The sequence below is a fragment of the Agelaius phoeniceus genome, chromosome 16, assembly GCF_051311805.1.
Source record: "Agelaius phoeniceus isolate bAgePho1 chromosome 16, bAgePho1.hap1, whole genome shotgun sequence".
Lineage (NCBI taxonomy): Eukaryota > Metazoa > Chordata > Aves > Passeriformes > Icteridae > Agelaius > Agelaius phoeniceus.
Window position 1 is genome coordinate 3795920 of NC_135280.1, and position 25757 is coordinate 3821676.

At 45.2% G+C, this 25757-nt stretch overlaps 1 protein-coding gene and 1 long non-coding RNA gene across 5 annotated transcripts in view; one reads left to right on the plus strand and one right to left on the minus strand.

The window, feature by feature from the left end:
* LOC143695346 (uncharacterized) lies at positions 1–25336 on the plus strand. Of its 2 annotated transcripts, none has more exons than XR_013184452.1 (3): positions 1–259; positions 18932–19026; positions 24546–25336. It is a non-coding gene; the product is annotated as an uncharacterized LOC143695346 (long non-coding RNA). The 2 variants fall into 2 exon arrangements; XR_013184451.1 differs by lacking the exon at positions 1–259 and adding an exon at positions 5504–7146.
* The window catches only part of SDK1 (sidekick cell adhesion molecule 1), a 389575-nt gene that overhangs the window by 37662 nt on the left and 326156 nt on the right, over positions 1–25757 (minus strand). For 2 of the 3 annotated variants that reach the window (XM_077186853.1, XM_054643643.2), the window contains 6 exons: positions 25297–25498; positions 23364–23467; positions 21201–21271; positions 15634–15769; positions 13699–13758; positions 11601–11702 (listed from right to left, as the gene is read on the minus strand). In XM_077186853.1, the coding sequence (XP_077042968.1) occupies positions 11601–11702; positions 13699–13758; positions 15634–15769; positions 21201–21271; positions 23364–23467; positions 25297–25498 (675 nt within the window). The remainder of the gene's footprint in view (positions 1–11600; positions 11703–13698; positions 13759–15633; positions 15770–21200; positions 21272–23363; positions 23468–25296; positions 25499–25757) is intronic. The other variant, XM_077186854.1, reaches the window with a different exon arrangement.

Genomic DNA, 25757 nt, shown 5'->3' on the forward strand with positions numbered 1-25757 from the left:
TTCCCAGCTGCACTGAGCAGCCTCTGCTCTCACTGCAGGCAATTTGAGCTTGCAAACGCTTCTAACCTTTAAAGAGAAGGTGCTTGAAATCCCCAGTGGCCTCCCTACTCCAGAGCTCTGTGCTCTGCAGAAGGTTCACCTCAGCTTTTCTCACTTGGGATATTTGTTCTCTGGGCTGTGTGGCACCCAGAGCTTTCCATCAATATGGAGCTACTATTCCTCTTCCCAGTGACAATCGCCGTGATGCTCTGTGGTACAGGTAGGCTACAAATCCTTGTGATTCATTGGGCAAACTTGATAACTGGTTTTGTGAAGCATTCCTCACTGCTCTTAGATCTGCTCCAGTTTCTGGGGAGCAGAGGATTTCTCCTCTGCTGGTTTTCTAATTGTTTCTCCAGTGGCAGTGTCCCTGGCAGGACACTCACAGACAAGTTTGGGACAAGATTTCCTGATACTCATATGCCATTTAAGAAAAGATTCAGGCCAAAACTGAAGAGAAAAATGCAGTGAAAGAGACTGAAGGATTTTCTGTCCATCAGCTTGATCCCAAACAATCCCAAGCAAATTTCTGTTTTGTAAAGACCACTGATCCTTTTCTATCTAGCGTTTCCCCCAAATTCTTCAAAGCATGACTTGGAGAACATGCCTGCCTTTCTTCTCTAGTAATCAATACGTTTGCATTTTGGTGTTAGCACCCAGAGAATCTCATTGCACAATGTGCTGCATAAACAGACCAAAGACACAGCTCCAGGCCCCAAAATCCTCTAATCTGTCTCCTCATTACAATGGAGGGGTGGTTGCAGCATGTTCTGAGTATCAACTGTAATTTTTCCCCACCTAGTGATTAACAACAAGAGAGAAGGCACAGCAGTGTTCAGTTCAGTGTGTGCTGATGGTGAAATCTTGCACACCAGAGCTTCCAAAGTTTACACGCTGATTCCTGGCACACACAGTCATGGAAAATAGGGCTAAAAGGATTTGGAGAGGACTCAGACATCATCCTCCTGGGTCACGCTGGGATCAGCTTGCTGGTCAGATTTTCATGTAATCTCAATCACTGACTTCTTTCCAGATTGTGCTGCCATTCCCACACAAACTCTGCCAGCACCTTTCTACTTTAACAGCTCTTAAAATAGGGGTTTGTGTAATAGCCATACTTTAAAAATAAAAATAAACAAAATAGGGATATCTATTATAGAACACTAACAAAAAAAAACCTCTCATATTATTCTTTTTGATACCTAACCTAAACCATCCTTACTGTATTGAAGTTATATCCCTGCAGTGACATGGAGATTGCTGCTTCTTCAGCTGCAGCCACTGCCTTCAAGTCACAGTGTAGATAAGCAACAGTTTAGTGGATTCTAAAGCCAAACACAGCACAACAAACAGAAGGGCACCAGATAAAGCAGTGAGACTGATCAGCAGAACAGGCAAAGTGGGGTTTTCCTGCAGTACAGGCTTAGAGAAGAAATGTGAGGATGGTGCCTCCTAGGAATGACCAAAAAGGTGGATGTGCAGATGTCTGCAGTCACTCCTTGCATGAAGGAAAAGTGGCATGAGAGAAGGATGTTCAGTGTTTATTGGCCATTTTCTGACAGGGTCTGGGAGAGAGCAGTGGGAGGATCAGAGCTTCCCCGAGCAGCAGAGCCTGGTGCCATCAGGAATGCTGCGTGAGGGATGCTGATTAGCTCCATAACAATTAGTCAGTTGTGCTTCAAAACCAGCTACTGCGAAGCTGCTTTCCACTGTGAGGAGCAGCACAAGCTATATTTAGAATGTAAAACACACTTCCCACTAATTTCTGCCTGTTTTAGGCTGGGCTGCACCTCGTGATGGATGTCGGTGCTTTTTCCAAGGGCTGAGCTCTCTGTGGTTACTCAGATGTGTTTCAGAGGCACTAAGAGAGGCAGAGCCACATTCCAGGCATGTGGGTCTTAACCCCTCCAACATTCTCCATTTGCTACATTGGGCCTGAGTGCTCCTGCCCTCTTGCTCAGCAATTTGGCACCACTGCTGCCCTGCCAGGTTTGTGACACCCTGAGATGTGAAATGAGTCTCAGCAAAGAAGCAATCTGGTCTCCCCATCGTTGAGATGTTCAACTGGATGGGGGAGGAGGCTAAAACAGCTCTAAAAGCCAGGTTTCAGTTGGAAATACTCCTTTCCAAGGGATGTGGATGTATGTGTTGATTTACACAATTGCATAGAACTGTATAAGAGGAATTGAAACATCTCCTCATGTAGTGGAAGTGAACACAAGAAGAACTTGAAAAACATCTCTCTGACCTTCATGAATGCTGAGGAAGACTGGGCAGAAATGCAAAAATAGATGTAGAATAGAAATATAAAAATAGAAAAACCTGTTTTAGTAGAGAAGAAAGGGTGAAGAGGAGAAAGAGAACAGCTGTCAGGATGAGAACTTTGGGAGTCTGGAACACCTGCAGTTGTTTTACTCTGTGCCATCTTGTCTGGGTAGGCAAACACTTGGCTCTCCTCTGTATACCACATTTAGTACAGTAGCTGTGTTTTGCCACATCAATTTTTTAAGGGTATTAAAGTAATGAAGAAACATAAATCAAAGCAGCTGCAAATGATCCCCAAATGTAACATCCCCAGCTTCTATGCTTAGCTCTGGGAAGCTTCCCAATGTTGGCACAGGTATTTCAGCACCTGCAGAGATACAGGGGGGAGGTGGGGGTGGAGGGAGGGGGAGATGACAAACTGCAAACTGAATTCCTGAAAACTGAAATGGAACAAGGACTAGAAGTGCAGTCTCTTTTCCATGGACACAGACCTAGGGGTTTACCTGTCAGTGCCCTTTTTGAACTGAGGAGCCATCCTCATCCTCTTCCTCACTAACTCTTCCAGTGGTGAACACACTGTTGCTGTGATCCCCAATCTTTTAAAGGGGGTTTGGATTTCCCACGTGAGTGAGCCATGTGCAATCTGGGAATTTCATGGGGCAGACATGATCTGGGTAATTAGAACCATGGCCAATCCCACAGAGCAGTGCTGTGAAAGAGCCTGCAAACAAAAACTACGCACTTTTCTTCTGCTGAATTCCACAGTTCTACTTAGCAAACACAATCCTAGAAGAGGCTATCAGATTGCATACTGAGATTATCCATCAAGAAGTGAGAGAGCCTGGCCCAAAGTAAAGCCCTCACAGAACTGTCAGACTGCCTCTGGAAAGGGCGTGCAGGTGGTTAAAACAAGAAGTGGGGGGAATAATAAAATGAGCTTTTCCCTCTATTTCTTTCATGTCAGGAAGGATATGATCACACACAGGCAGGCAGCCCATCAGTCAGCAGAGATGGGCCATGAACAGCAAGAGCCTGACAGCACTAGGGAGGCACGAGCATGCAAGATAAAACCCCCTTTCTCTTACATCCATGCAAATCAGGGATGGCTCTGCAGCTCCCTGTCCCTCACATCCCTGCACTTGGGGGTTCTCTCCATTGAAGAGCAGAAACAGCTGTGCAAGGAGAGCAGTGCCAGCTCTGATGAGTGCAGGATTCACCCCCAGGAGGTGCTGAAGGTTGTTCAAGGGATGGTGAGGAGCTGCTGATCCTCTCTCCTGTGCACTGGGAGCAGTACAGGAGGGGAAAGCACTGCCCTCTGCTCTCTTACAAGTCTACTCATTAGAGAAGCAAAATTACCAATTTCAGATTATTTCCCCACACTCTCCAGGATCCAAAATTCCTCTTCCTCTATTTGTAATCATGTTCCACTTATTATAATTTGTTAATGCCACATTTGAATATCATAATACCACAAGTTCATGGCACCTGACAAAAGCACGCGCTTCACATCCACTAACAGCAATGGCAGCACCTACTAAAGTCTAATCCTTCTGCTTCACTGCAGCCAAGAGAGCATATCAAATAACCTCCCCTGGGTTTGCCATCTACCAAATGTCAAAAGCTATATCAGAAAAAAGTCAAAGGGCACAGGTGAGATCTGCCCCTGGAATGACCTTTCACTGTGGCTTTAATGCCAGTTTGGGTAGCTGACCCCCACGAGGAATTAATTTAGGATTTACAGATTGCAATGGTCAGGGAACCCCAGGGAGCCCACAGAAGACTGTGTTCTTGTGCTCCTGGGGAGAGAGAGATTAAATTTAAATTTTCTTGACTCTCAGTGAGAGTTTTCTCTTTCTTTTTTTCTTTATTTTTCATCCCTAAGATCATTGCTGCAGTTTCACACCCCCGTTCCTTCTCAGTGCCTGGACTGCTGCAGCCAAGATATTTTAGACTATTACTAATTCATACTTTTTTAAGAAAAAACGGCAACTTTTTTGTTTTCAGTCTACAACAAGCAACCTGAAAAGCCTCCAGTTCTGTGATTGACGACGGATACAGCAAACAGATGTCAGAGAAGAAAACCAACTGTGTTTCTCCACAGCTGGCTTCACAGCAAAGCTGTACAGAGGAGGCAAAGCCACGGGAGTTGAGACCCATATGAAAATACTTACAGCACAAATTTTGCTCACATATCCCAGGATGACTGCAAACAAGCAGAGCAGGACTGCACAATTAGGCAAAATAGGAATTTGGCTGCAAATGTAACCCTTTAGTCAAAAGCACTCCAACTCCAGCCTGTGTCTGCTGGAATAGGAGTTACCAGCCAGGAGCTTCCCCACCTCTTTACCAGGGCAATTTCTGCTTCATTTGACTTTACTACTGATTGCTTATGTTTTTTGAAGGAAGGTTAATTCCTCTGCTTTTAATGGAGTAAGCTGTGCTGTGAGCTCAGCAGAGCCCCGCGTACACGGTCAGGTTTCTCCTCGCTGAGCTCCGCGCAGGGATGTCCCTCCCTGGCTCTCCCAGCCCATGCAGCCCTGCAGCACAGCACTCATCTGTCCTTGCCCTCCCACAGCTGCAGCACACAGCCAAGGGTTCATGATGAATTCGGGCACGGGGGCCTGCTCGTCTCGGCCCACAGTCGGCACCAAAAAGATCCGCATCAAATGCTTGGGGTTGTGAGTTCATCATCGGAGCAAAACGCTGCCCAGCTCCTCCCGGCCCTGCCACAGCCAGGCACCGGCGCATCAAACACCGCGGATATTTTTGCTAGGACAGAAACATCTTTCCTACATTGAGACGTGATAAAAAGAGGCAATTAGACCCGAGCTAAGCAGGAGCTGCCGCACTGCATAAAGCATTGTGCTGTACCAAAGGCTGCTGATGACCAATATTAACAACTTAATGAGCTGTTAATGAGGCGCGCGTTCGGCTTTTACTTGCAGCATGAAAACATTGCAAATCATTTTAGGGAGCTTTGGACTGTCAATGGAGAATTAAAGATGTCAAATAAGCCCATCAAATCTATGTCTCAATCTGGACACTGCTTTCCAGTGCATTCACTTAAAATTCCTTCTCCTATATGGTAGAATAACTTGCTTTGACAGCACTACGACTCCCAGACTTTGCTTCCTTCTGCCTTGACATTAGATTTCAGTCTCCAGAGAGCTGCAGGGATGTCTTTTTGACATGTTGACATTAAGGACACTTCCACAGACTCACACTGGCACGGTTACTTTCTGTCTTGCCATTGTAAGAGCAGCTACTGAGCTAAACTACCAAATCTGGAAGTCTAATTAGCAAAACATTCACATCATCTGTAAACAGATTAAGAATATAAAATTACCCTTAAAAAATGGCCAGTTTGGGTAGGAAAGAGAGCCAAGCCTTACAGAGAAAATTCATTTCCGTAACTCCCCAGCATTGTAGCAATACCAGCAGCACACAAGCAGTGACTAATGCTCTGATGTGGGCACACTTTGTTATTTTCTACTGTCCTGTCACAGCCCTGCAGGATTAGATCCCACAGCTACATGCTATCAACACTCCTGCTGCCTCCAGTGGAGCTGCATTGAGGGGAACAACAAATCCAAATTGGACTTGCTGCAGACAAGCCCCTGTACATAGAGTGAACCTGGAGAAGTTTAAAATCCACCAAGAAACACTGATGGGATGTGCCCAGTGGCCAATCCTGCTCTCAGAAACGGGATGCTGTTGGGATACAGGTGAATTGAATTCCAAGAGAAACTGCAAAGAGGTTACTTTCCCAGACCAACCAGGAAATGTCTCACCACTTCCTTTTTTCCTTTCATCTTCCTACAGTTTGCCTTTCTTGATCTGCTCTGACTTTACTCTGTCTTTTAGCGCATTGTTGGAGAACGTGGCTTGCATCTTTAACTCCAGGCTGACAAGAGACCTTCTCCTTCCTTGGAGACAAAGGCCCTGGGACAGGATGGCAACCCAGTGTCACTCCTGGAGCAAGGCATTCCCAGCATGACAGTGCAAAGCTCATCCAGAACTGAGCATCGCATTGGAACAGCTCTGAAGGTTCTTTACATTTAAAGATGAGGGGGAAAGGCAACCAGTTTCAAACACCCTGCCATCCCCCAAAAGTAGCTGCTTTCTGCCCAGAGGTGTCAGAAATTAAAAGGCAAACACCCTTTTATTTCAAAGGCTTGTTGCTTTTAAAGCATCAAAGTTGCCCTTTGTTTAAAGTTTGAGCATGTGAAACCAAGAATTCATTTACCATTCCATTCCCCAATAGCTTCCCTCCCTCCCCTTTTGTTTATCGAGGGAGGATACCCAAGGCTGACAGGTTTTAGACTTCTGCAATGTGAAATGGCCACGATAATCCTTCTCTTCCCTTCTCCAGTGGCACCCGGGATGGCAGTGCCCACCCAGCCCTTGCAGCTGTGCCAGCAGCAGTTGCTGCTATCTGCAGAGGCGCAGCCAGCCCACGTGTGCCGCCGAGATAGGAGAGCGCAGCCAGGGGCCGCGCAGGGCGCAGGCTGCCAGCCCCATGCGCTGCAATCCTGACATTCATGTGCCAGCCTGAGACCCAGGAGGCACAGGGGACTCCACACAGCACCTCCTCGGCTCTTTGGGGCAGGGGAGGAGACAAAGCTGCTGTGCTGTAAGAGAAAAGGGGGGCCCAGGCAGCGCTGAGGGAGCCCCTTCTCCAGGAAAGGGACAGGGGTCACACACTGGGGGAATCTGGAGCGCACAAATAAAAGAGCGAGGCCTGAAGGAAGAGATTAAAGCACCCAAGGGCAAAGGAGCCTTGTCCTGCCAACCTTCCTTGCCTTCAGCACAAAGGGATGTTGCCCCAGCACAGATAACCAGGTAAGAAGGGACAAGAGCTCTGTGCTGGAAGCAGTTTCTAAAGGGGAGCCAAGTCTTTGCTTCCTTACGCGGCTTCTTTGTCCTTATCGTGGCTTGCTCTCTCAGTGTAGCCTTTTCTGTCCCAAACCTATTTCACTATTTTCAGTCTTAGAGCTTTCCAGGTGGTTTCTGTTTCTGGCCAGCAAAATGCTGGAGATGGCCAGGCAGCTCCAAGTGCTTCCCCTGACATTACTGGCAGAGCAGATCTTCCTGTGTCAGCTACGGGTGAATTAAATAAAATTTGTGAGGTCCAGGAACACCTGTGGAGCTGCAGGCAGGAGGGCAGATGAGAATAATTGCACATAACAGGAAGAAATTTGGTTTGGTGTCTGCTAGCTTTGCACTAAGAGGTGGATTCAGCTTTTGAAGACAGAGGTAAGAAGCAGACATCACTCAGTTCCATTCCTGCTCTTTTCCAAGCTACAGTTCCACTTGGAAGAAAATGAGAGAGCCAGGTAATGTTCTCTGAAAGATGATGGCACAACTAAAGTGGCATTTCAATGGAGGACTACCAAACAAAGGGATTTGTCTCCCAGCTCTTTTTACTCCTTGCCTTTCCCATTACAGAACCAGCTCTCAGAGATCATCATTAAAAAGAACAACAACAACAACCCGGCCTCATCAGTTCTTGTGAGTTCTGAAGGTCACCAATGTCACCATCAGCTATAATGACACACATCACTCCCCTCTTCACACAAATGGATTTACAACCCGTTTAAAGGCTGATGTCTTTCGAAGCACTTCACCCCTTCTGCCACCCCCTCTCTGCACACATTCACTCTACTCCAGCAACAGCTGCTGGAAGAAATGATGAATTTCATTACTTTTCATCCAAAACAGCTTTGCAGTATATGGGAGAAGCACTGAAGGCTGCAGGCTCGTTAGCTCAGGATTTGTATTGCCACATTTTACTTCATTCACCTTCCCAAATTAGGTGAAGCACGCCTGGCCCAAACCTGTGATTTCTGTTTAATTAAAATGCAGGGAGTGGAGTCTCCCGAACTCCAGAGCCCCCCACACAATCAGGTGGTGACAGCAACCTGGTAGAATAATGCTCTTGATATAGTGGCTGCTCTAACAGAGTCTTAATTTCAGTGGAGCAGAACAGCACCTCTGGTAGCAGCTGCGTTTGGGGCTGGGATGAATTTCAGTAGCCAGCCTCTGCTGAGCACTCACTGCCTCCCCAATCAGAGCCAGCATCCCTGACAGCTGAACTGTTAAATGAATTAACAAGGCGAAAAGGGGGCTTGCCAGCGGGGCTGCGACTCCCTTCCTAATTTCTGCAAGTGGTGGCTTTCAATTTTTCTGTCATTTGTCAGGAGATGCACATGGTTCTCTAATGAGCAGGGCAGAGCTGCAGCCAGCTCTGAAAAGGCAGAGTTAGAGGATCTTCTGGGCCTTGGAGGAGAGGGATGCAGATGCTTGAGGCAGGTGGGGGAAGGACACGGGCTCTGCTCAGGCTGAACAGGCAGCACATCCTTCCCAGCTGTGCTGAGCTCAAGGACTCCCAGCCCACTCTCCCATCTTGGGAAAGAACTGCTCTCCACACCAGTCAGTTTTGCCAATATCCAGGCAGAACTCAAAAGGAAGCCTTTGATCTTATGGGCTACCCAAAAAAGGGAAAGCATTTCCTCTACCTGTAGGATAAAATAAAAAATCCACCACCAAAAAACCCTCAGAAGATCCAAACCACTGGCATCCAGCTTTCCTCTTCACCATGCAAGCTGGGCTACAGAGGCCTTTTACTCATGGCTGGCCCATTGTTCACCCGCAGAATTTCCCCCTGCCCACCAGTCAGAGGCAGGGAGGACCTGCTCAGGCTGCCCAAGGGGGCAGTTGGCTGCAGCAGGGCTCAAGAGCACTCCAGGGCTGGAGAGAAACTCCCCATTTGGGTATATTTGCTCATTTAATTGGCAAAACTTGAGGAAGGTTGGTTTTAGTAGCTTATTTTCCCCCAAGCTTTTCAGGTTGTTCCATTACCTACTGGAACTTTTACTGTAAAAATGCAGGTCTGATCATAGGGAAATTTTCAAGTCTAACAGGGGAGAGCACAAGAGGGAAGGAAGGAATCACAGACACTTCTCCTTCTGCACCACTCTGTAGAAGCTGAACAGCACAACCAACAGCAACATGAACACCCAACAGAAATGGGTGCTTTGACTGAGCTGGCCTAAACCCAGCACATTTCCCCAAAGGCACATTTTATCCCTTTTTACGAGCCAGAGAGGAATGTTCTCCCCTCTCCCAGAGTTACTGCAGTGCTTAGGGCAGAACCAGGCCCCATTTAACAGCACTCAGGCAAGAGCTACCTGAGAACTTCAGCCCAGGGACTGCCACCTTCACTCACTCTGTGCCCAGTGCTGTGCCTGTGTCAGCACTTGTTTATTGGGAAGCTTTTCTCTGTTTTTAACCTGGATGCCTCATTGCTGGAGCTGAGCAGACTCATTTTTTTCCAGCTTGCTGCTTAACTGCCTTTACCGTGGGTAAGAACATTGAGCAAACAATAACAGCAAAAACCTTGTATTTCCACAGCACACTTTAACTCAAAGGTGTCACAAATCAATTTAAAACTTAAATTGCAATACCATCTCCAATCACTTTACTCACAGTGTAAATCACAGCCAGTTCTGGAGGTGGAAGAGGCAGTTATATAACAAAGTATAATAACTTCACACAACAAGAGTGAAAATCAGCAGGAAGATCCTACATTCATCATCTCTGCTGCGTGAACCTGGATGGTCCCTTTCCAGAGGTAAATCCAGGAACTCTACCACAACAGCCAAGTCACACACTGCAACTTCAGACACAGCAGTCCTGCCTGGGAAAGGAGGCCTGCTGGATAGCACAGAATCATGGAATGGTTTGAGATGGAAGGGATCTCAAAGCTCATCTAATTCCAGCCCCCCTTCCTTCAGACACTCAGGGGTCCTGTAATTATCTCAGTGTCCTCCCAAGTCTGTTTCCTTCCGTTGCCTTGTTCCCTGAGTTATGATAGCAAGATCTGGACTGTGGGATTAAAAGACACAATATAACAGCATTTCCTTGTTTTCCCCAGCTGATTTCTCATGCTGTGTACATGTGCATAAGTGCATGTGCTGGCTCCATTTGCAGCAGGGAGATACTTAGCTCAGAAACAAAAATGTATTTTGAAGCCAGATACAGTTGGCTCCACCTGGGACTTTCTTTGCTGCAGTTGCAGAAGTAAGTTGGAGCAGAAGCAAACTAGAAAAAAATGTAAATATTGCCAGCTGTCTCTCCAGGACAACGCTGCTCTGATTAATTTATGATATTTTCAAAGAAAGATGGTGAATGTTGCACCATATTTGAAAAGAAAAGGTTAAGCAGAGTTTAAAAAAATGCGCAGTAGAGTTCTTAAAAAATGTGCTTTGCTTAGTTTTGAGCAATAGAATGTTTAATGAGTAATAATGAAATGAATTAGTGCTGGCTTTGATAGCTCCTCCATCCCACAGCCCCGAGACACAGAACAAAGTGCAATCAGCTCCTGTGCTGGGCCAAGCAATGGGAGGGTCGAGCTGCCTCCCCTTGTTGTGAGCTTCAAACGCTGCTGCTGCTGCAGAAATGGAGAGCAGAACTAATGAGGATTTCAGAGCCTGCCTCCCTCCAGCTGGGATCACCATAACCACAGCCCTGCTGGCAGGAGGGCAGCAGCATTCCAGGGCTGCCCTTCCCAGCTGGAATTTCTGGGGGGACAGACTGGCCCGGGGTTCTCTGGGCTCCCACAAAGCACCTGCTCAACTCTTCTGTCCTGATTTCCACCTCCAGCCTTCCAGTGGGGGGAAGGACCTTTTTTGATCATTTTAAAAGGATCAAAAAGGACTCAGGCACCAGGTCCAGATAAGCAAAGGCCTGAACGGTGCCACTGAGTGGGGCTGGATGCAGGGACAGGCTGCACACTCCTGGGAGCACCCAAGCCCTGCTTCCAAAACCTGCACTAAACCAAGCACGTATCTCCTTGCTTCAAGAACACAAAAACACAGCCAGGTGTGGTGCAGGCAATGCCTCTACACAGAGAGTTATAAAATAAAAGGATCATCTTTCTGAGTCTCCCTTGTTTTGTAGTTTTGTTTCTTTTCCCTTGTGACTTTCCTGTGCTCCACTTTTCACTTTTTTAACTCAAGTCAATTTTTCCCTCAAGCTTATTTGGTATGAAAAAGTCATCCTCCTGCAACTCCAAAAAGATTTTCTTTTCTTTCTTTCAAATGTCCTTTCTTCCCTCCTTCCTGCAGACCAACTGGTTTTCCAATGGCAAGAAACTGCCAGTGCCTATTCCAGGAGAGTGGGCAACAAAAAACTGTCAGCAATAATGACTGGGGAATTTTTCAAATAATGCCTTTCCTGGACAATTATTGAACACTATCTGGAAAAAGAAATCGACTGATTTTCTTTTCACCTACCTGCTTCACCCACAAACACTTCCACTGGTGTGCTGGTAGGGCTCTCACCAATGATATTATATGCTGTCATTAGTACTTCATATCTCTTGTATTTCTTCAATTCTGAAAAAGTAAAATATTACATATTAATGTTATATATTATGATTTATATTGTATTACAGCTATATTTTAGACTTCAACACCTCTTTATCTCCAGACTTTTCTCTCAGAATAGAGCAGTGGCAAGAGAACAGTACAATAGTGCAATGTCTACTTCAAGCCTTTCTGAATTCACACATCACAACAGTATTTGCATCATTTTGAAAGATATTTATGATGAAATGGCAGGATTTTCCAGAATTTCCTCACAGTGTCACTCCAGTAAGAGGAATAATGATTTCTCTCTATTCCTTATGGATAACTAACCAGAGGAACATCTCTAGGTCATTCTTAAGCCCAGAAAATGGCAGGATTTGGCTTTGAATGTCACCATAAGGTCTCCTTTTGATCTGCACTGGTAGGGAAGAGCCTGCCTAGCATTTGCCTAATCCCTGAAATGCTCCTTTGGGGGGGCATTTGGCAACTGCACTGCTCTAGAACAGCTGAAGCGGCTGCAGAGGGAGAGCTGCAGTGGAGAATCTGGAGTCCCATTCCAGGTCCTCCACAGGGATCTTCTCCTCCAATGTGACCACAGCCCAACCATCAATCACAACCAGGAAGGAGAATTTGAAGGCTGGACTCCATTTGGCCACCAGGAAACAAATTTCTTCGCTGGCACAGAGAAACTACTCTGACAGGTGAGGTGGGAGAGTGAGAGAAGCGTGAAAAAATCTGAAAACCCCAATTGTTTGTGGGTAATTAACAGATGCAACGAGGGTGGAGCAGAACTACATCAACATCATTGAGGGAGGCAGCGCCTGAGTAGTTTCAGATTTTGCATTTTCAGGATGAAAGAATCAATCCTAACAGATAAATTTATCATCTACAATACTTATCAGGGAAATTAGAGTAAGAGAGCAATCAATAATATAAATTGCCCTATTTAAATGAGCATTGAATTAAGACACGCATGGCCACAGGTCCAAATTTCTCCCTTTGCCAATAATTGTCCCTGCTATCTATGAATCAGAGTCCCCTTAACACAGGGCTGACAGTGTGCCATTGGTTTGGTATGGTTCAAAAAGTCTAATTAGGCAAGTTTGTCTAATTTCAGTGTCCCAGAACTCTTTAAAAGTGTTGTGCTCCAATATCTGACTGTGACTTCAGCATCATTCCCCAGTCTCTGGCATACTGTAAATTATACCTAATATATCCCCAATTTTTTAAATGTCATGTCACTAAATTTGGATGGACTGCAAAAGATGGAGCAAGCAAATCAGAAATAACGGTGCTGAGTTCATAAACAAACAATAGCAAGATACACACGTATAGTACTGGGCAGCTTGCACAGGGAAACTGTTTTTTCTGCCATGAGAAGCCATAAGGGAGATTTTAGTGTTAACTGGATGTGGAAGAAAATGGAACACGAGAGTTCATGCATGCAACTTTCAGTGGGTATCAGGCTTCATTTTTTCTTTTTTTTAGTCCATCACAATCTGTGACTCAAAAGCCTTGGGCAAAACCTATCTAGTGAACCATCAGCACCACAAAGCAACTTGCCTTTTAACTCTGTCGAATGTTATTTTATTCATTTCCAATTGAAAACACCTCTGGAGATGCACATAAATTCATTGGGCCCTTTCTAAATTGGCCTTGTACTCCATGGAATGCCCGAGCATTGCAATACTTGAATCGTAGGACTAATGATGTGATACAGCTAAACTCAGGTGGACTGCAGAATATATAGCAAGTGAATCAAAATTCATTTAGCATCAGCAATGCTGGGTTGTTACAGTCACTAATGTTTTACCTTCCCAGCAGCCACATTTTTAAACAGCTACCTACTTGCATCATCGATGTCTCTGTGTGTAGGGGAAGCAAAGGCTTGGAGAAAAAGAAACTGGAGAAAGCCAGAGTCATTAATCTGTGTTGATTTCTGTGGAGGAGAGCCACAGGAGTTTGCCCATGGTATATTTTGAACCATTACAAAGAGTCTCAACTGAAGGCAATGTGCACTTACGTGTTAATTCATACGTCGTTAATGCAGAGCTGCTGTTCACTGTCTTGAAGCTGCTTTGGGCTATTCAGGGTAAGCAAAGCAGAAAGCTTGTTACAGTGCAAGGAAATAGTTATTGCAAATGATGTACAGCAGAGACAGAGGCAAATGAGGCAGCACACCCATACACAGTTTAAGCTTTAGGAATATACCTTGAAGGGCAATAAAATCACATCACTCTTGTAACACATCAAGAGCATCTCGCCCACATGGGGCTGTTTCATTTCCTCCTCAAACAGAGAGCTCACAAATACACAACACAAAGATGTTCTGGCTTTTAGATTAAATAGAACAAATGAGTAAAAATGAAATGATTTCTAGGGGCGAAAGCTCTCAGTGGTGCATTACATGCTGATTTCTCGAGATGCAAAATTCAAAACCTGGAGAGCTGCAGAGTGCTGAGCTGGAAGCTGGACCACAAAGTGAACACTTACATCAGGGCAGGACCTGTTTCTTTAAGAGTGAATTTGATTTCCCTGAAATTGATTTCACTGAAAGAATTCAAGATTCCTGCTGTGAGTGAATTGTAATAATATGCTAAGCTGTGCAAAACTGTGGGTCAGTGAGGAACAGAGGTGTTCTAAGGCGAGAATTATGAGGAGAAAGAGGGAAATTTATCTTCAAATACATTTGTCTCCACCCCTTGCTCTCTCTGTCTCTTGACTCCCTGGAGAGGTACAGCTTGTTTTTTCTCCTCTACAGTAATTAGGGACATAGCTGCAGGGCCAGACAAGAAGAGGGAAAAGACAAAACTGGTTGGTTTCACAGGCTCCCCATCTTGTGAGAACATCCAAATGCATGATTTCATAATGTACACTGTCAGTCATTCAGTTTTTGTCTGAGAAAAACCCTTCTGCATTCCTACACCTATGAGAGCTTTACATCTCTGTCCTGGTTCAAGCTGCTCAGTCTGAGAAGTCTCATTAGCTCTGACCACATAAGTAAGGTCAGAGTTAGGGGCTTACTTTATATTTAATGCACCTACTTATCCACACCCACATTAAAATTCACTCTTGCTTTTGTGGAAGTCATTTCTATGGGTTCAGGAAAGCATGGCAGATGATATAAGATATTAAAATAGTCTCACTGAACCCTATTCTGCTGCTCTTGGAGTATTATCTTATTCTGAATATTCCAGTGACATCGAAGAGGACAAAAGCTGGTCCCTACATGAGCACATCTCATTGCTGGACCTTATTTTTCAGGCTACTGAGTGTTCACATGTCTGCCTCACATCATCTTATTCTGCCTATTCTTCCCTCTGATTTCCTTTCTAGCCTTTATCTAAAAAGCCTTTTCATTTTTTTCTATTATTCCTCTCCCCTCCACCTTCTTTCCATGTGAGCCATAAATCCCAGTGACTAAAATGGAAAGCAGGCACCTAACAATTCTTGCTCATCTTTGCTATTTTCTTCTAAAATGTGGACAAGCACTTTGAAATTATAAAAATTCTTTTTTAAAATTCTCCTCAGCTGTTTTCCTCATACTGTAAAAAGAAAAACAAAACGTCGATTATAAAAACTATTGAAAAAAACCAGCAAGAAAGGAAAAAGTTGCCAGCTGAGGAAAACGAAGTGTCTCTTGTTTGAAGGCAGAACAAAGTGTTCCAGGATAATTATGAAGTGGAGGTAGGGGAAGCAGAAAATCAGAGGGTATGTGGGGGACAGACCATCAATTCCAGAATGCTGGCAGAGATCAGCACAGACCATTACAATGCTGATCACACTCAAGTCACTCGCATTTTTCAGCATCTTCAGGCTGATTGTGTAAAACCTGAATTATTCCCAGCTCTCTTAGACTTACATTTTATTTCCATGGGGCAAGAGGGGGGTGTGCAGTGCCTGGTGTAATGACAGATTACCATTGTGGGGTATTTTAAGGTCCAAAGCACAGGCTTACGTGTGAGCTCTGCTCTCAGGGCTGAGGGGTTCTGGACGGTTTTGGATTCTGTCCCAGCCCCGGTGTCGTAGTCCAGCTCGCGGTAGTAGATGCGATATCCCAGCAGGAGCCCGTTCACACTCTCCATCTTGGGGGGCTGCAAAACACCCATGGGAAGAACAGGCTGGTTAGGATGGGCATGGCAACATATCCAGCACCAGGGGCAGTGGCTCTGTATTGGAATTATTACCAATAGAGCTGGTTGGGACGTGCCTGAGCTTGGCTGGCCCTTGCTGCTTGACCAAATAGCAGCACTGTGGTGTTTCACCCCACAGACACCCTTGGCTGGCTGGGTGTGTGGTGTTTCACCCACAGACACCCTTGGCTGGCTGGGTGTGTGGTGTTTCACCCCACAGACACTTTTGGCTGGCTGGGTGTGTGGTGTTTCACCCCACAGACACTTTTGGCTGGCTGGGTGTGTGGTGTATCACCCCACAGACACTTTTGGCTGGCTGGGTGTGTGGTGTTTCACCCCACAGACACTTTTGCCTGGCTGGATGCTGCAGCTGGGCACGTGGGGACAAGTCCAGCCTGCAGGAGCTCTGGTGGTGCTGGGATGGACCCATAACAGGGGCTGCTCCTCAGGTTTCCCTCTGTGGAGAAGCTTTAAGGCAATGGTGAAGGAAAGGAGTCGGTTCTGATGGAGGGTTTGGATCCAGAGCTTTATTCTGGCCCTCAGGCCTCTGAATGCAGCACCAGCTCCCACAGAACTCCCTGAGCCCGTGGCTGCTGCTCCTTTGAACCCCGGGGAGAGGGGCAGGGAAGGGGCAGGGAGCCACCAAGCAGGGACAGGAGGGGAGGGACAAAGGGACAAAGGACACCTGGATGGCCCAGTGCCCCCCAGGGGTAGAGGGCATCCTTTGGATGTGCCAATCACTCGAGGCCCTTCTGGAATGCCAGGACTGACAGACAGTGCTGGGAGGGGAAAGGAGAGGTGACTGACACACCTGGGAGGGAATTTTCAAGGGAGGGAGGGACCCGAGGTTCTGAGGTAAAGTTTGAAATCACAATAGCTCTGTGCTCTGCTAAAACAGACATTTATAACGCACTGGGTTGGAGGTTGTGTGGTTTGAAAAGCACAATTAAAGGCAACTTTGAGGATTTTGCTCAGCTGTGGCCTTTGCAACAGGTTCTTGACTGAAAAATCCACACAATAAACCAAGCTCCTTTCCTTTTTTGGCCCACAGGAACCTGGGTGGGATGAAAAGTATAAATGAGCACTCCCTAGAAAAGCAGGTTGCCTTCCACCAACACTGGAACAGCCAGTGTCTCACTGCTTCCAAAAGGAAAGAAATTATTTTGTCACAGACAGAATTTCTTCCTTTTCCTTGGGGACTGATCACAGGACAGTCTTCATTTGGCATTATTTTACTGAAAGACTGATGATCAAATAAAAAGGAAAATAAAAAGGAATAATAAAAATTGCTCTGGCTTGGATTAGGAAGACAAAACTAGGTCTAATGACAACCTCATACAGGCATTTAGAGAGAAGCTACAGTGTGATGGGCTCTGGTGTGGGCACAGAGGAGAACCAAGGGCTCCTCCATAACAGCTCAGGGCAGTTTGGCACATACAGCCACGGGATGGTGCAAATATGAGATTTTTCTTTCAGCATCATTTTGGGAGATGCTCAAAGACAAAACATCTCAGCAAGGCTTCTCCAGCAGCCCCTCACATCCTCCTTCAGCTACAGATACACAGCTGGCACACTGGAAAGGAGATTTGTATCTGGGTGGCTTGCTTAGGTAGAGACAAAGGGATGCCTCATGTTTTGGAAAAAAATTACTTTCCTGAGTCTAATGCAGGATAAGAACTGCAGAGAAGAGATGCCTTGAGCCATTTATCTTCTAAAGATTCTTTAACTGAAATTTAAGGGGCTGAAAGTATAAATTAAAAAGGTTTTAATGATAATCTTGCCTTTAATCCAAAAAAATCCCTACCAGCCTTGAGAACTTTACTAAGGAAAAGCATTGTGTAAAAATTAACTGCTGGTGTGAAACACTGTCACAATAGAAGGTAATGCCTCATGTAACTTTAATGAAGAAAGGAAGGACATCTTGACAGAAATGAGGAAGATCTTTGGTTATTCTGCTTCTAGAAATGACATGAATTTTCCATTACTCCATTACAGTGGCAAGAGGAGGGAGAGAACTGTCCTGTCTCAGTGCCAAGGACCTTGCTTTGGGTGAGGGCTGAAGGAATTAAGTAGAAAGACTGCAGTTTATGGAAACCAAAAATAGAAAATGACTTGAACCAGAGTATAAGGAAACTACACCTGCTCCAGGAGGAAGCTGCCTTCTTTTGCAGCTGTCCTGCACAGAGCCTGCTGAAAGCAACCCAAACCCTCCCAAGCTTTCACTTGCTCTGCCTGGGTGGAGATCTCTTATTCATCATTTCATGCTCATCACTGTGCTCCATCCTCTGGCAAAGCCCTGACCACCTTTCACTGTTATTTGGGATCTGAGTAGAGAGCGATGCTGTGGATACAGGATTGTGAGGGACCTCGAGGATCATCAGGGCTGGGATGCAGAGCCCCATCTGCTGAAAGCCTCTTTCACAGACAGAACAACCTCCAGAAACCAGAACAACCTCCAGAAACCAGAACAACCAACCAGAAATGGAGCTGATTCTTCAGCCTCCCAGTGTTCCTGATGGAAGCTGTTCCCAGCCTCACCGCTCGGGTGAAACATTCATTTAATTTCTAATCTAAATAATTCATAGCCAGTTCCTAACCATTTGTTCCTGTGCTAACATTGCCTTTTGGGTTAAATTGTTCTTCTCCCTGTGGGGTGTTTACTCCTGTGATGTATTTTAGAAAGGGCAATCATATTCCCTCTACGACTGCATTTTACAAGGCAAATAAATCAAGCTCTCCTACAACAGCCTTTCCTAGTCTCAGGCTGAGAGCCCCTTGGCCAAGGGACTAAGAAAATAGACCAAATAAAGTGCCAGGTTCCTCTAGGGCTGCCCTGTGATGTTACTGCTCATGGGCCAGCTGAAACACTCTCCTGGGCAAGGAGATGAGATGGGGTTACTGGAAATTATCAGTATCTCTCTCCTGATATTGTCTTTTTTATTTTCCAATCTTTTGACTTTCTGTTTCCTGTGTTACACTGAAGTTACTTTAGCCCTTATGGTGCCCTTGCAGAGAAGGGCTCCACAGCACAGCAGTGTCCTTGCCTACCTATTTTAATTCTTCCTATTAATTAAGACTTTTCCTATTTTAATTACTAATAAACTTTTTTTTTTTTTAATTTAGGAGGAAAAAAAAGTTGAAGTGGAATATCCTGCAAAAGTCTAAAAGGAAAACTCTGCTGAAGCTGAGGAGGAGACTGTGACTCCCTGCTCTGCCATGTAACTGCCTTACAGTTTAAAATTAAGTAAAGCTTAATTTCTCATTGTGACCCAACACTGATGTTATTGTTTTCATATAAAACAATATATAAAAAGAAAACATTGCTTTCATATGCTATCATATGATTCTCCATTTTTTCCTTCCTTGAGATTTAGGACAGGAAAGCTCAGAAAATAAATAGCTTGCAAACTGTTTCTCTTTTTGCCATGGAAATGATGATTTTTTCCTGGAAAGGGTATTCTGCTAAAAGGTCAGGTCTTCCCCTTCCTATCTGTCTTCTGTGGACAAAACTCTGCTTCTGATGTAATGGATTATTTAGGATTTTGTTGAAGGGCCTGGGGGATCTGCTGAAATAGGTAAAATGGTTATGAGTGGCAGCCCATCATGTTGTACAGAAGTAAGAGAAACATCTTTGTGCTGTTTCTAAAGAGAAATAAATAAATAAAGACTGAAATGTAAGTTTGAGTAATTGTTATCTCTAAGGTAGAAGCAGAACAGTACATGATCCTGATGTTAAGTGTAACATCCTCCAGAACATTTGAAATAACCCTGCATTATTGATACAACAGACCTCACTGGAAATTACTTATTTTCTTCCTCCTTTAAATTTAAAAATAATGGACTGATTGGACCAAGCAGCTGAAAGCCCAGATAGTGCATCAAGAATTTGTTTTGTGAATTATTAACACAGCTCAAAGTTAAAAATTTAGCTTTGCTTGGAAATCCACTCTCCCATTTAGCTTGACTGCTGTTTTCAGTTTACATTATTTCTTAGACACTGCTGTGAAACTTCCTCTTAATTGGAGGCTATTGTGGGACTTCAAGATTTTTGTTTATTTGAAAAATATAGTACGGTTGAATTACCAGGACCTATTAATATACATGTGGTAATGACATATAATCGCCCACAACTCCCTTGAGATGGCTCTGGCACAACAACCCCATTTCACTTTCATGAAATGAAAAGCATCCAATTACCTAAACAACCACCTATTTCACATTAACTACACACCAGCAATCAGTCAGCTGGGGGAACGTGTATTTCTGTGGTCCATCGTGCCTCACATCCTCTTTGTCCTCTCTTTCTGCTCTTTTTTCCCCTTTGCTGGGGGCTCTTGTTGTAGGTGGGGAGGTAGATTTGCATCTCTCCGTAATTCCTCTGGTAAAACTGCTCAACATGTCTCCTATTTGCTTAACATGCTGTAAGCAGTGCTGCTGCTCAGGATTCTCCTGTGTGAGCTGGGGCCAGGCAGATTTTCAAGTGCTGCTGCACACCAATAAACACACCCTCATCCATATATTTTTCTTCCAAAAATGCAAGGAGTCCCATCTGTACTGTAAATGCATATGTACATTTTTCACTATAATGCAATCTGTCCAAAGTCATCCTTATGATGTTTGTGGGGCATTGTCTGGGGAGCAGGGTGGGCAGAGGCTCTCCAGGATGGGTTATGGATAATGTGCAGTGCCCCGCTGGGGTCCCTCTATTAATGCCCACTCTGCAAAAAGAAACCTCAGGCACTGGATCACAAAATGTTTCTGCATCTCCCAGAAGGCCAGGTCTGAGAGATAAAGGAAGGCAGAGGAAATGACAATATAAAATGCAGACTTGACACAAATACTTCCCCATCCAACCCGGAGAGACTGCAGAGAGCTCAAACTTCCTTTCTTTTCTCTGAAGAAACTCAATGTTTCCCTCTCAAAGAGTCAAGAGGGCATGTGGAGCTCCTCAGAGGTATGAATGGGATCTCAGGCACTGATCTCAGGCTTCTGATCATTCCAGCAGCAGGAGGAGGCTGTGCACAACGTGAGCTTTTGATTACCTGATCTTACCAACACCATCTCTGTGGAGTGTTTTCTGTGTAAAGATGCACAACCATGGAGAGCAATGAAAGGGCAGGAGAATCTGACAAGAAACAATCTTGGACATGGCTACAGGCACTCCTTTACCAGTGCCCCAGTGGGGCACAAAGTGAAAACAACTGACAGGAATCTCCATTCATTGCTAAAATTTATGCTAGATCAGGCAAATAAGGAAGTAGCTGCAGTCCTTCAATGTCAGTACAATACTTCCAGCTCAAGAAAATGTCCCTGGCAATGTACCCTTAAATTCAACAAGTCAAAGCAACCAAAAAATTGTTCACAGGAGCATCAGAATTTTTCATTTACCTACCTGCCACTGCACAAGGACAGAGGAAGTCGTGTGGGGAGTTACTAACACAGAACTGGGTGGTTCATCTGGAACTAGAGAAAAAGAAAACAAAAGCAGTTACAGCAAGAGAGTGGAAAAGGGACAGCTTTTGTTTCATTCATCGAGTTCTTTTTCTTCACTGCTGAATGAAATCTAGCCCAGCTGCTTCATGGTGGGTCCCAAAAGCAGCGTGGTGGATGAGGATGTTGGAGCCCAGGGAGAAGCCAGGCTCTCCTCTTGCATCCCTTGCTCTACCTGGGGCCTTGGCAGCTTGAGCAGAGCAAGAAGAGTTCTGGGCATAAACCTGGAGGAAGCTGCAGCAGCCAGCTGCTCACAGACCACCAGATGCCCATCTGTGAGAAAGTTAAACCAGCTGTTTGCTGGCTCCAAAGGGTGAGAAAAGTGCACCCTGAAAAATTCAGGAGATTTTTTGCTACCTTTGGGGCAAGCCTGCCTTGAATTCAGGAGTGTGTGTCACATAGCCACACATTATTTTAGTCAGGACAGCTTGATTTACCACAGGTTAACCCTTTCCTGTGCCCATGGCCTGTGGCACTCCCAGACACTCCACAGCAGCTCAAAGACACCAAGCAAAGGCTTATCAGGAGCTCACAGCCCTCCACAGTGCAATGCTCAAGTGGCAGCACCGGGGCTGCTCAGCAGAATAAATGCTCAGTTTGTTGAGGAGGTGAGAAGCTTTCACAGATTTTTCCCAGCTGTATTGTGAGGAGGCCAAGCACAACTCTGGATCCACTGTAGCTAAATTCAAAGAGAACTTAAAATGAAATTTTAAATTCCAAACCAGTGAGTCAGTGCTGGCTCATTAGCACCTGTTACAGCCTGCACTGACCCTGCTGCTGCTGTGCAGGAAGGTGGAGAGTCAGGATGCCTTTAAGGGGCTGCTTAGCACATTGGTTAGGTATTAAATGGGTTCCTGTTTAACATCCCACATCCCTGAGCTCTGTTCTCTCTCTGGTCTTCTGATTTCAAGATCACATCCCCGGGAAAAATGGCTTCCTATTTTTATATGTCAGTGTCATTTCTAACTCATCGGTCCTTGCTCTGTAGGAAATAATTCCTAACACCATATATATATATATATATATATATATATATATATATATATATATATATATATATATAGATAACCATAGAATGGTTTAGGTTGGGAAAGACCTCTAAAATCATCAAGTCCAACCATTAAGTCAGCACTTCCAAGCCACTGCTAACTCATGTCCCCAAGTGCCACATGTACATGCCTTTAAAATACCTCCAGGGATGGGGACTCCACCACTGCCCCAGGCAGCCTTTGCCAGTGCTTGAGGAACCTTACAGTGAAGGAATTTTCCCTAATATTCAATCTAAACTTCCCCTGGTGCAACCAGGCCATTTCCTTATGTCCAACCACTTCTTACTTGGGAGAAGAGATTGACCCCCACCTCATAGCACCCACATATATATCTTTATGCATGTATGTATCCTAGGATTACCCAATTTCCCAGGGTAAAAGCACATACTGATGCTTTTTCCTATTTTGCAGAGTTCTTTTCTCCATTCAAGACATCAGAGCTACTTCTGCATTCAGGCATCGACTTTATACAATCAAGGAATTAGAAGCTGATCTCTAAGGCTAAAAATAAAAGCCTTGTCAATGTCATTCACAGTTTATTAGTCCTGATCTGCAGGATTAAATGCTCATGTTTCCAGGAGCTTCATACTCTTTCTTACTTATACCTCAGCAATTTTGCCATTCTGCAGGCTGACGTGGATTGTGAGGGGAAAACAATTGAAGAAACTTCTTCAAATGTATGCAGGGCTCTACATTTATTTTTAATGCTCTCTTGTAAATTATTCAATTTCTGCAAAGATAATGGTTAGTGCAGAGTTTGGAAGCCAATCAAACGAAGTTTAAATTCATTTTGAGACTCCTGAAAGTATGATTCATTATCAGAGGGCACAGCAGGACACTTGAAGGCTGCATGTTAATTCAGCCATATCTCACTGCTACCTGTGTCAACTTCCTGTGGACAAAACTGCTTTGCCTGTTGGTTTTCACTCCAGCCTCCATGGAGAACACCCTGCAGCGGCTCCAGGAGCCCTGGGGAGCCCCCAGTGTGTCTCCTCCTCCTCCTCCTCCTCCCTTACCATCCTGCAGGGTGGTGACCGCCTCGGTCTCCGCGCTGAAGTCGCTGTCCCCGATGTCGTTGGTGGCCTTCACTCGCAGCTTGTAGGAGGTGAACGGGTTCAAGCTGTGGAATGGGGAAGACAAGGCTGAAAAGGGGATGAAATCTCCCTCCCTCATCACAGCTTGCCTCCACAGAGAACCTGCCCACCAGAGTCACTGAGCACTTTGTCTCCTCTCCCCATCACCTCTTCTCTGCAGTTTCCCCCGTCTCCCACCCCTCTGCCATCAGCACCTTCCCAGATGAGCCCTGCCCCGAGTTCCCAGACACACTCATTTATTGCTGAATAAATGAGACCACCAGAACACAGACCTGAGGCTGCAGCTCATGGAGCAGCCCACAACTGGGGCTTGCTATCTGAGTTCGGCATGGCTGTGCAGAGCCTGGCTTCCAAGGTGCTTTCCTGAGATATCCTCCAAAGCCATCTGGGTCAGCCCATCCTCCGAGCATGGATGGGCAGGACAGGTGGGGAGGAGGCAGGAGACGTGCCCAGGGTCAGCCAGGGCCCAGCAGGCTCTGGAATTCAGAGTGCCAGCTCCTGACTAATCCCCTACACCACACCACTTGATCAGTGCGTTTTGCTCCTGCTGAATCCCAAATTAATGCCATTACTTGGATTATTTAATAAAGACGGCGACAACAGGTTCCCTGCAGCTCTTTTATCTATGTGGTGCTTTAAGATATGCAAAGAGTGATTTCCAGCTGACATAACCTTGCAAAGATGATTCTGTCTTGGCTTGGCAGGGGAGGTGAAGGGGAGGCTGCCTTTGGAGTCGCAGGCAGAGGTTTGAAATGCAGAGCTGTAACTTACAGGGGATTTCACTAATTAATTGGTAGTGTCTAACCATTCACTGGCAGATGGAACACTGACTACAAACCCAGGTTATTTGTAAGGAATGATTAAACATCAAGGATAATGCATTCTGATGGGCAGCACTCTCACATCCATGACTCTTCTGGACTTCCACAGGAAAGTGCTTCTAGCAAGGGAGAGAGGAAATCTCTTTTAGCAGTGCCACCCCGTCAGGACAGAATTACTTACCTACAGCAACTTGATTAATGTGAATCATCCTTTTTGATCTTTTGTTTTCAGTCATGCCAATGTCAATTATAAGTGACACAGATGGTTTTCTTGTTTTTGCAGGTTTTGACTGGAAAGATCCTGGCACAAAACCAGTGAGCTGCCATATACCACAGCCACTAATGCTTTTAATAACAGACCCAAAAAATCTCTATCTGAATGCTCGGAATACCTGATTCTAAAACCTAAAGCTCACAGCCTTTTAGAAATAATCTGATTTGTACTGGCTCGTCAACAGAGGAAATGGACAGCAAAACAAGTACCTGCTCGTAGACATTCAATTACTTCTGCTGATGTTACAAGGACTTTAATTACACCAGTATTGCAGAGGATATAATGAAGCCTGAATAACAAAGTTTAAACATTCTGATGCTATCTATAAACTTCAGTATGGAAAATACAGATAAAAATGGTTCTCATTTCATCTGGAAAAGCTTATATAGAGATAATTGCAATGCAGCATTCGGAGTGGATTTTAACATCAGTCACTACTGAAAGGATTTTTAACTAGTTGTATTTTACAGAGCACTGTGTAGCTACATATGATTTAGCCTGAGTAGTGTTATCTGTAGTGTTGAGCTTCCAGGAAAGGCTTCAAAAAGATGCACTGCAGTCCAACTTTAATTAGATTTATTGCATGACCTTCAGCAAATCTCTCAACTGCTGTTCATAACACCACCTCTAAAATGGGAGCAGTGGCCTCACTTAACCTCTCTCCCCCAAAAAGAACATGAAGCTGAGTGATGCTTGTTTTGTTTTCCTAACTAGTGGGAAAGTGTGGGAATTTCTGTGCTAGCCTGGGATCACGTGGTACCTTTCAATAAGGCAGGATGTGGCCTCGTGGCTGATGGAGGAGGAGTAGGTTTGCCAGTCCCCGTGTGGCAGCTCCCGCACTTGGACCGTGAAATATCGGATTGGAGATGATCCATCACTGCCAGGAACCCAGGTCAGCACCAGGCTCCGGGAGGACACGTCAGCCTGGGGGGTCATCACCTGCCTGGGAGGTGCTGGTCGCTCTGCAATCAAACCATAATTTAGCTGCTTTGAGAGGAAATTCAAAACAACATGAAATGAGACAGCCTGGTCAGATTTTCACAGTGGTAAAGCCAAAGGGCATTGAATTTTTGGATTTGCCACGTGAAGTATACAACCATCCCATTCCTTAACCTTCTACTGCAAGGAGGAGCAGTAAAACTGATTCTTATCTCTCTGCATCAAAGGCCACTGCAGGATATAAACCTTCCTCACAGCAGACCTCAAACTTGGGGGGGGTCT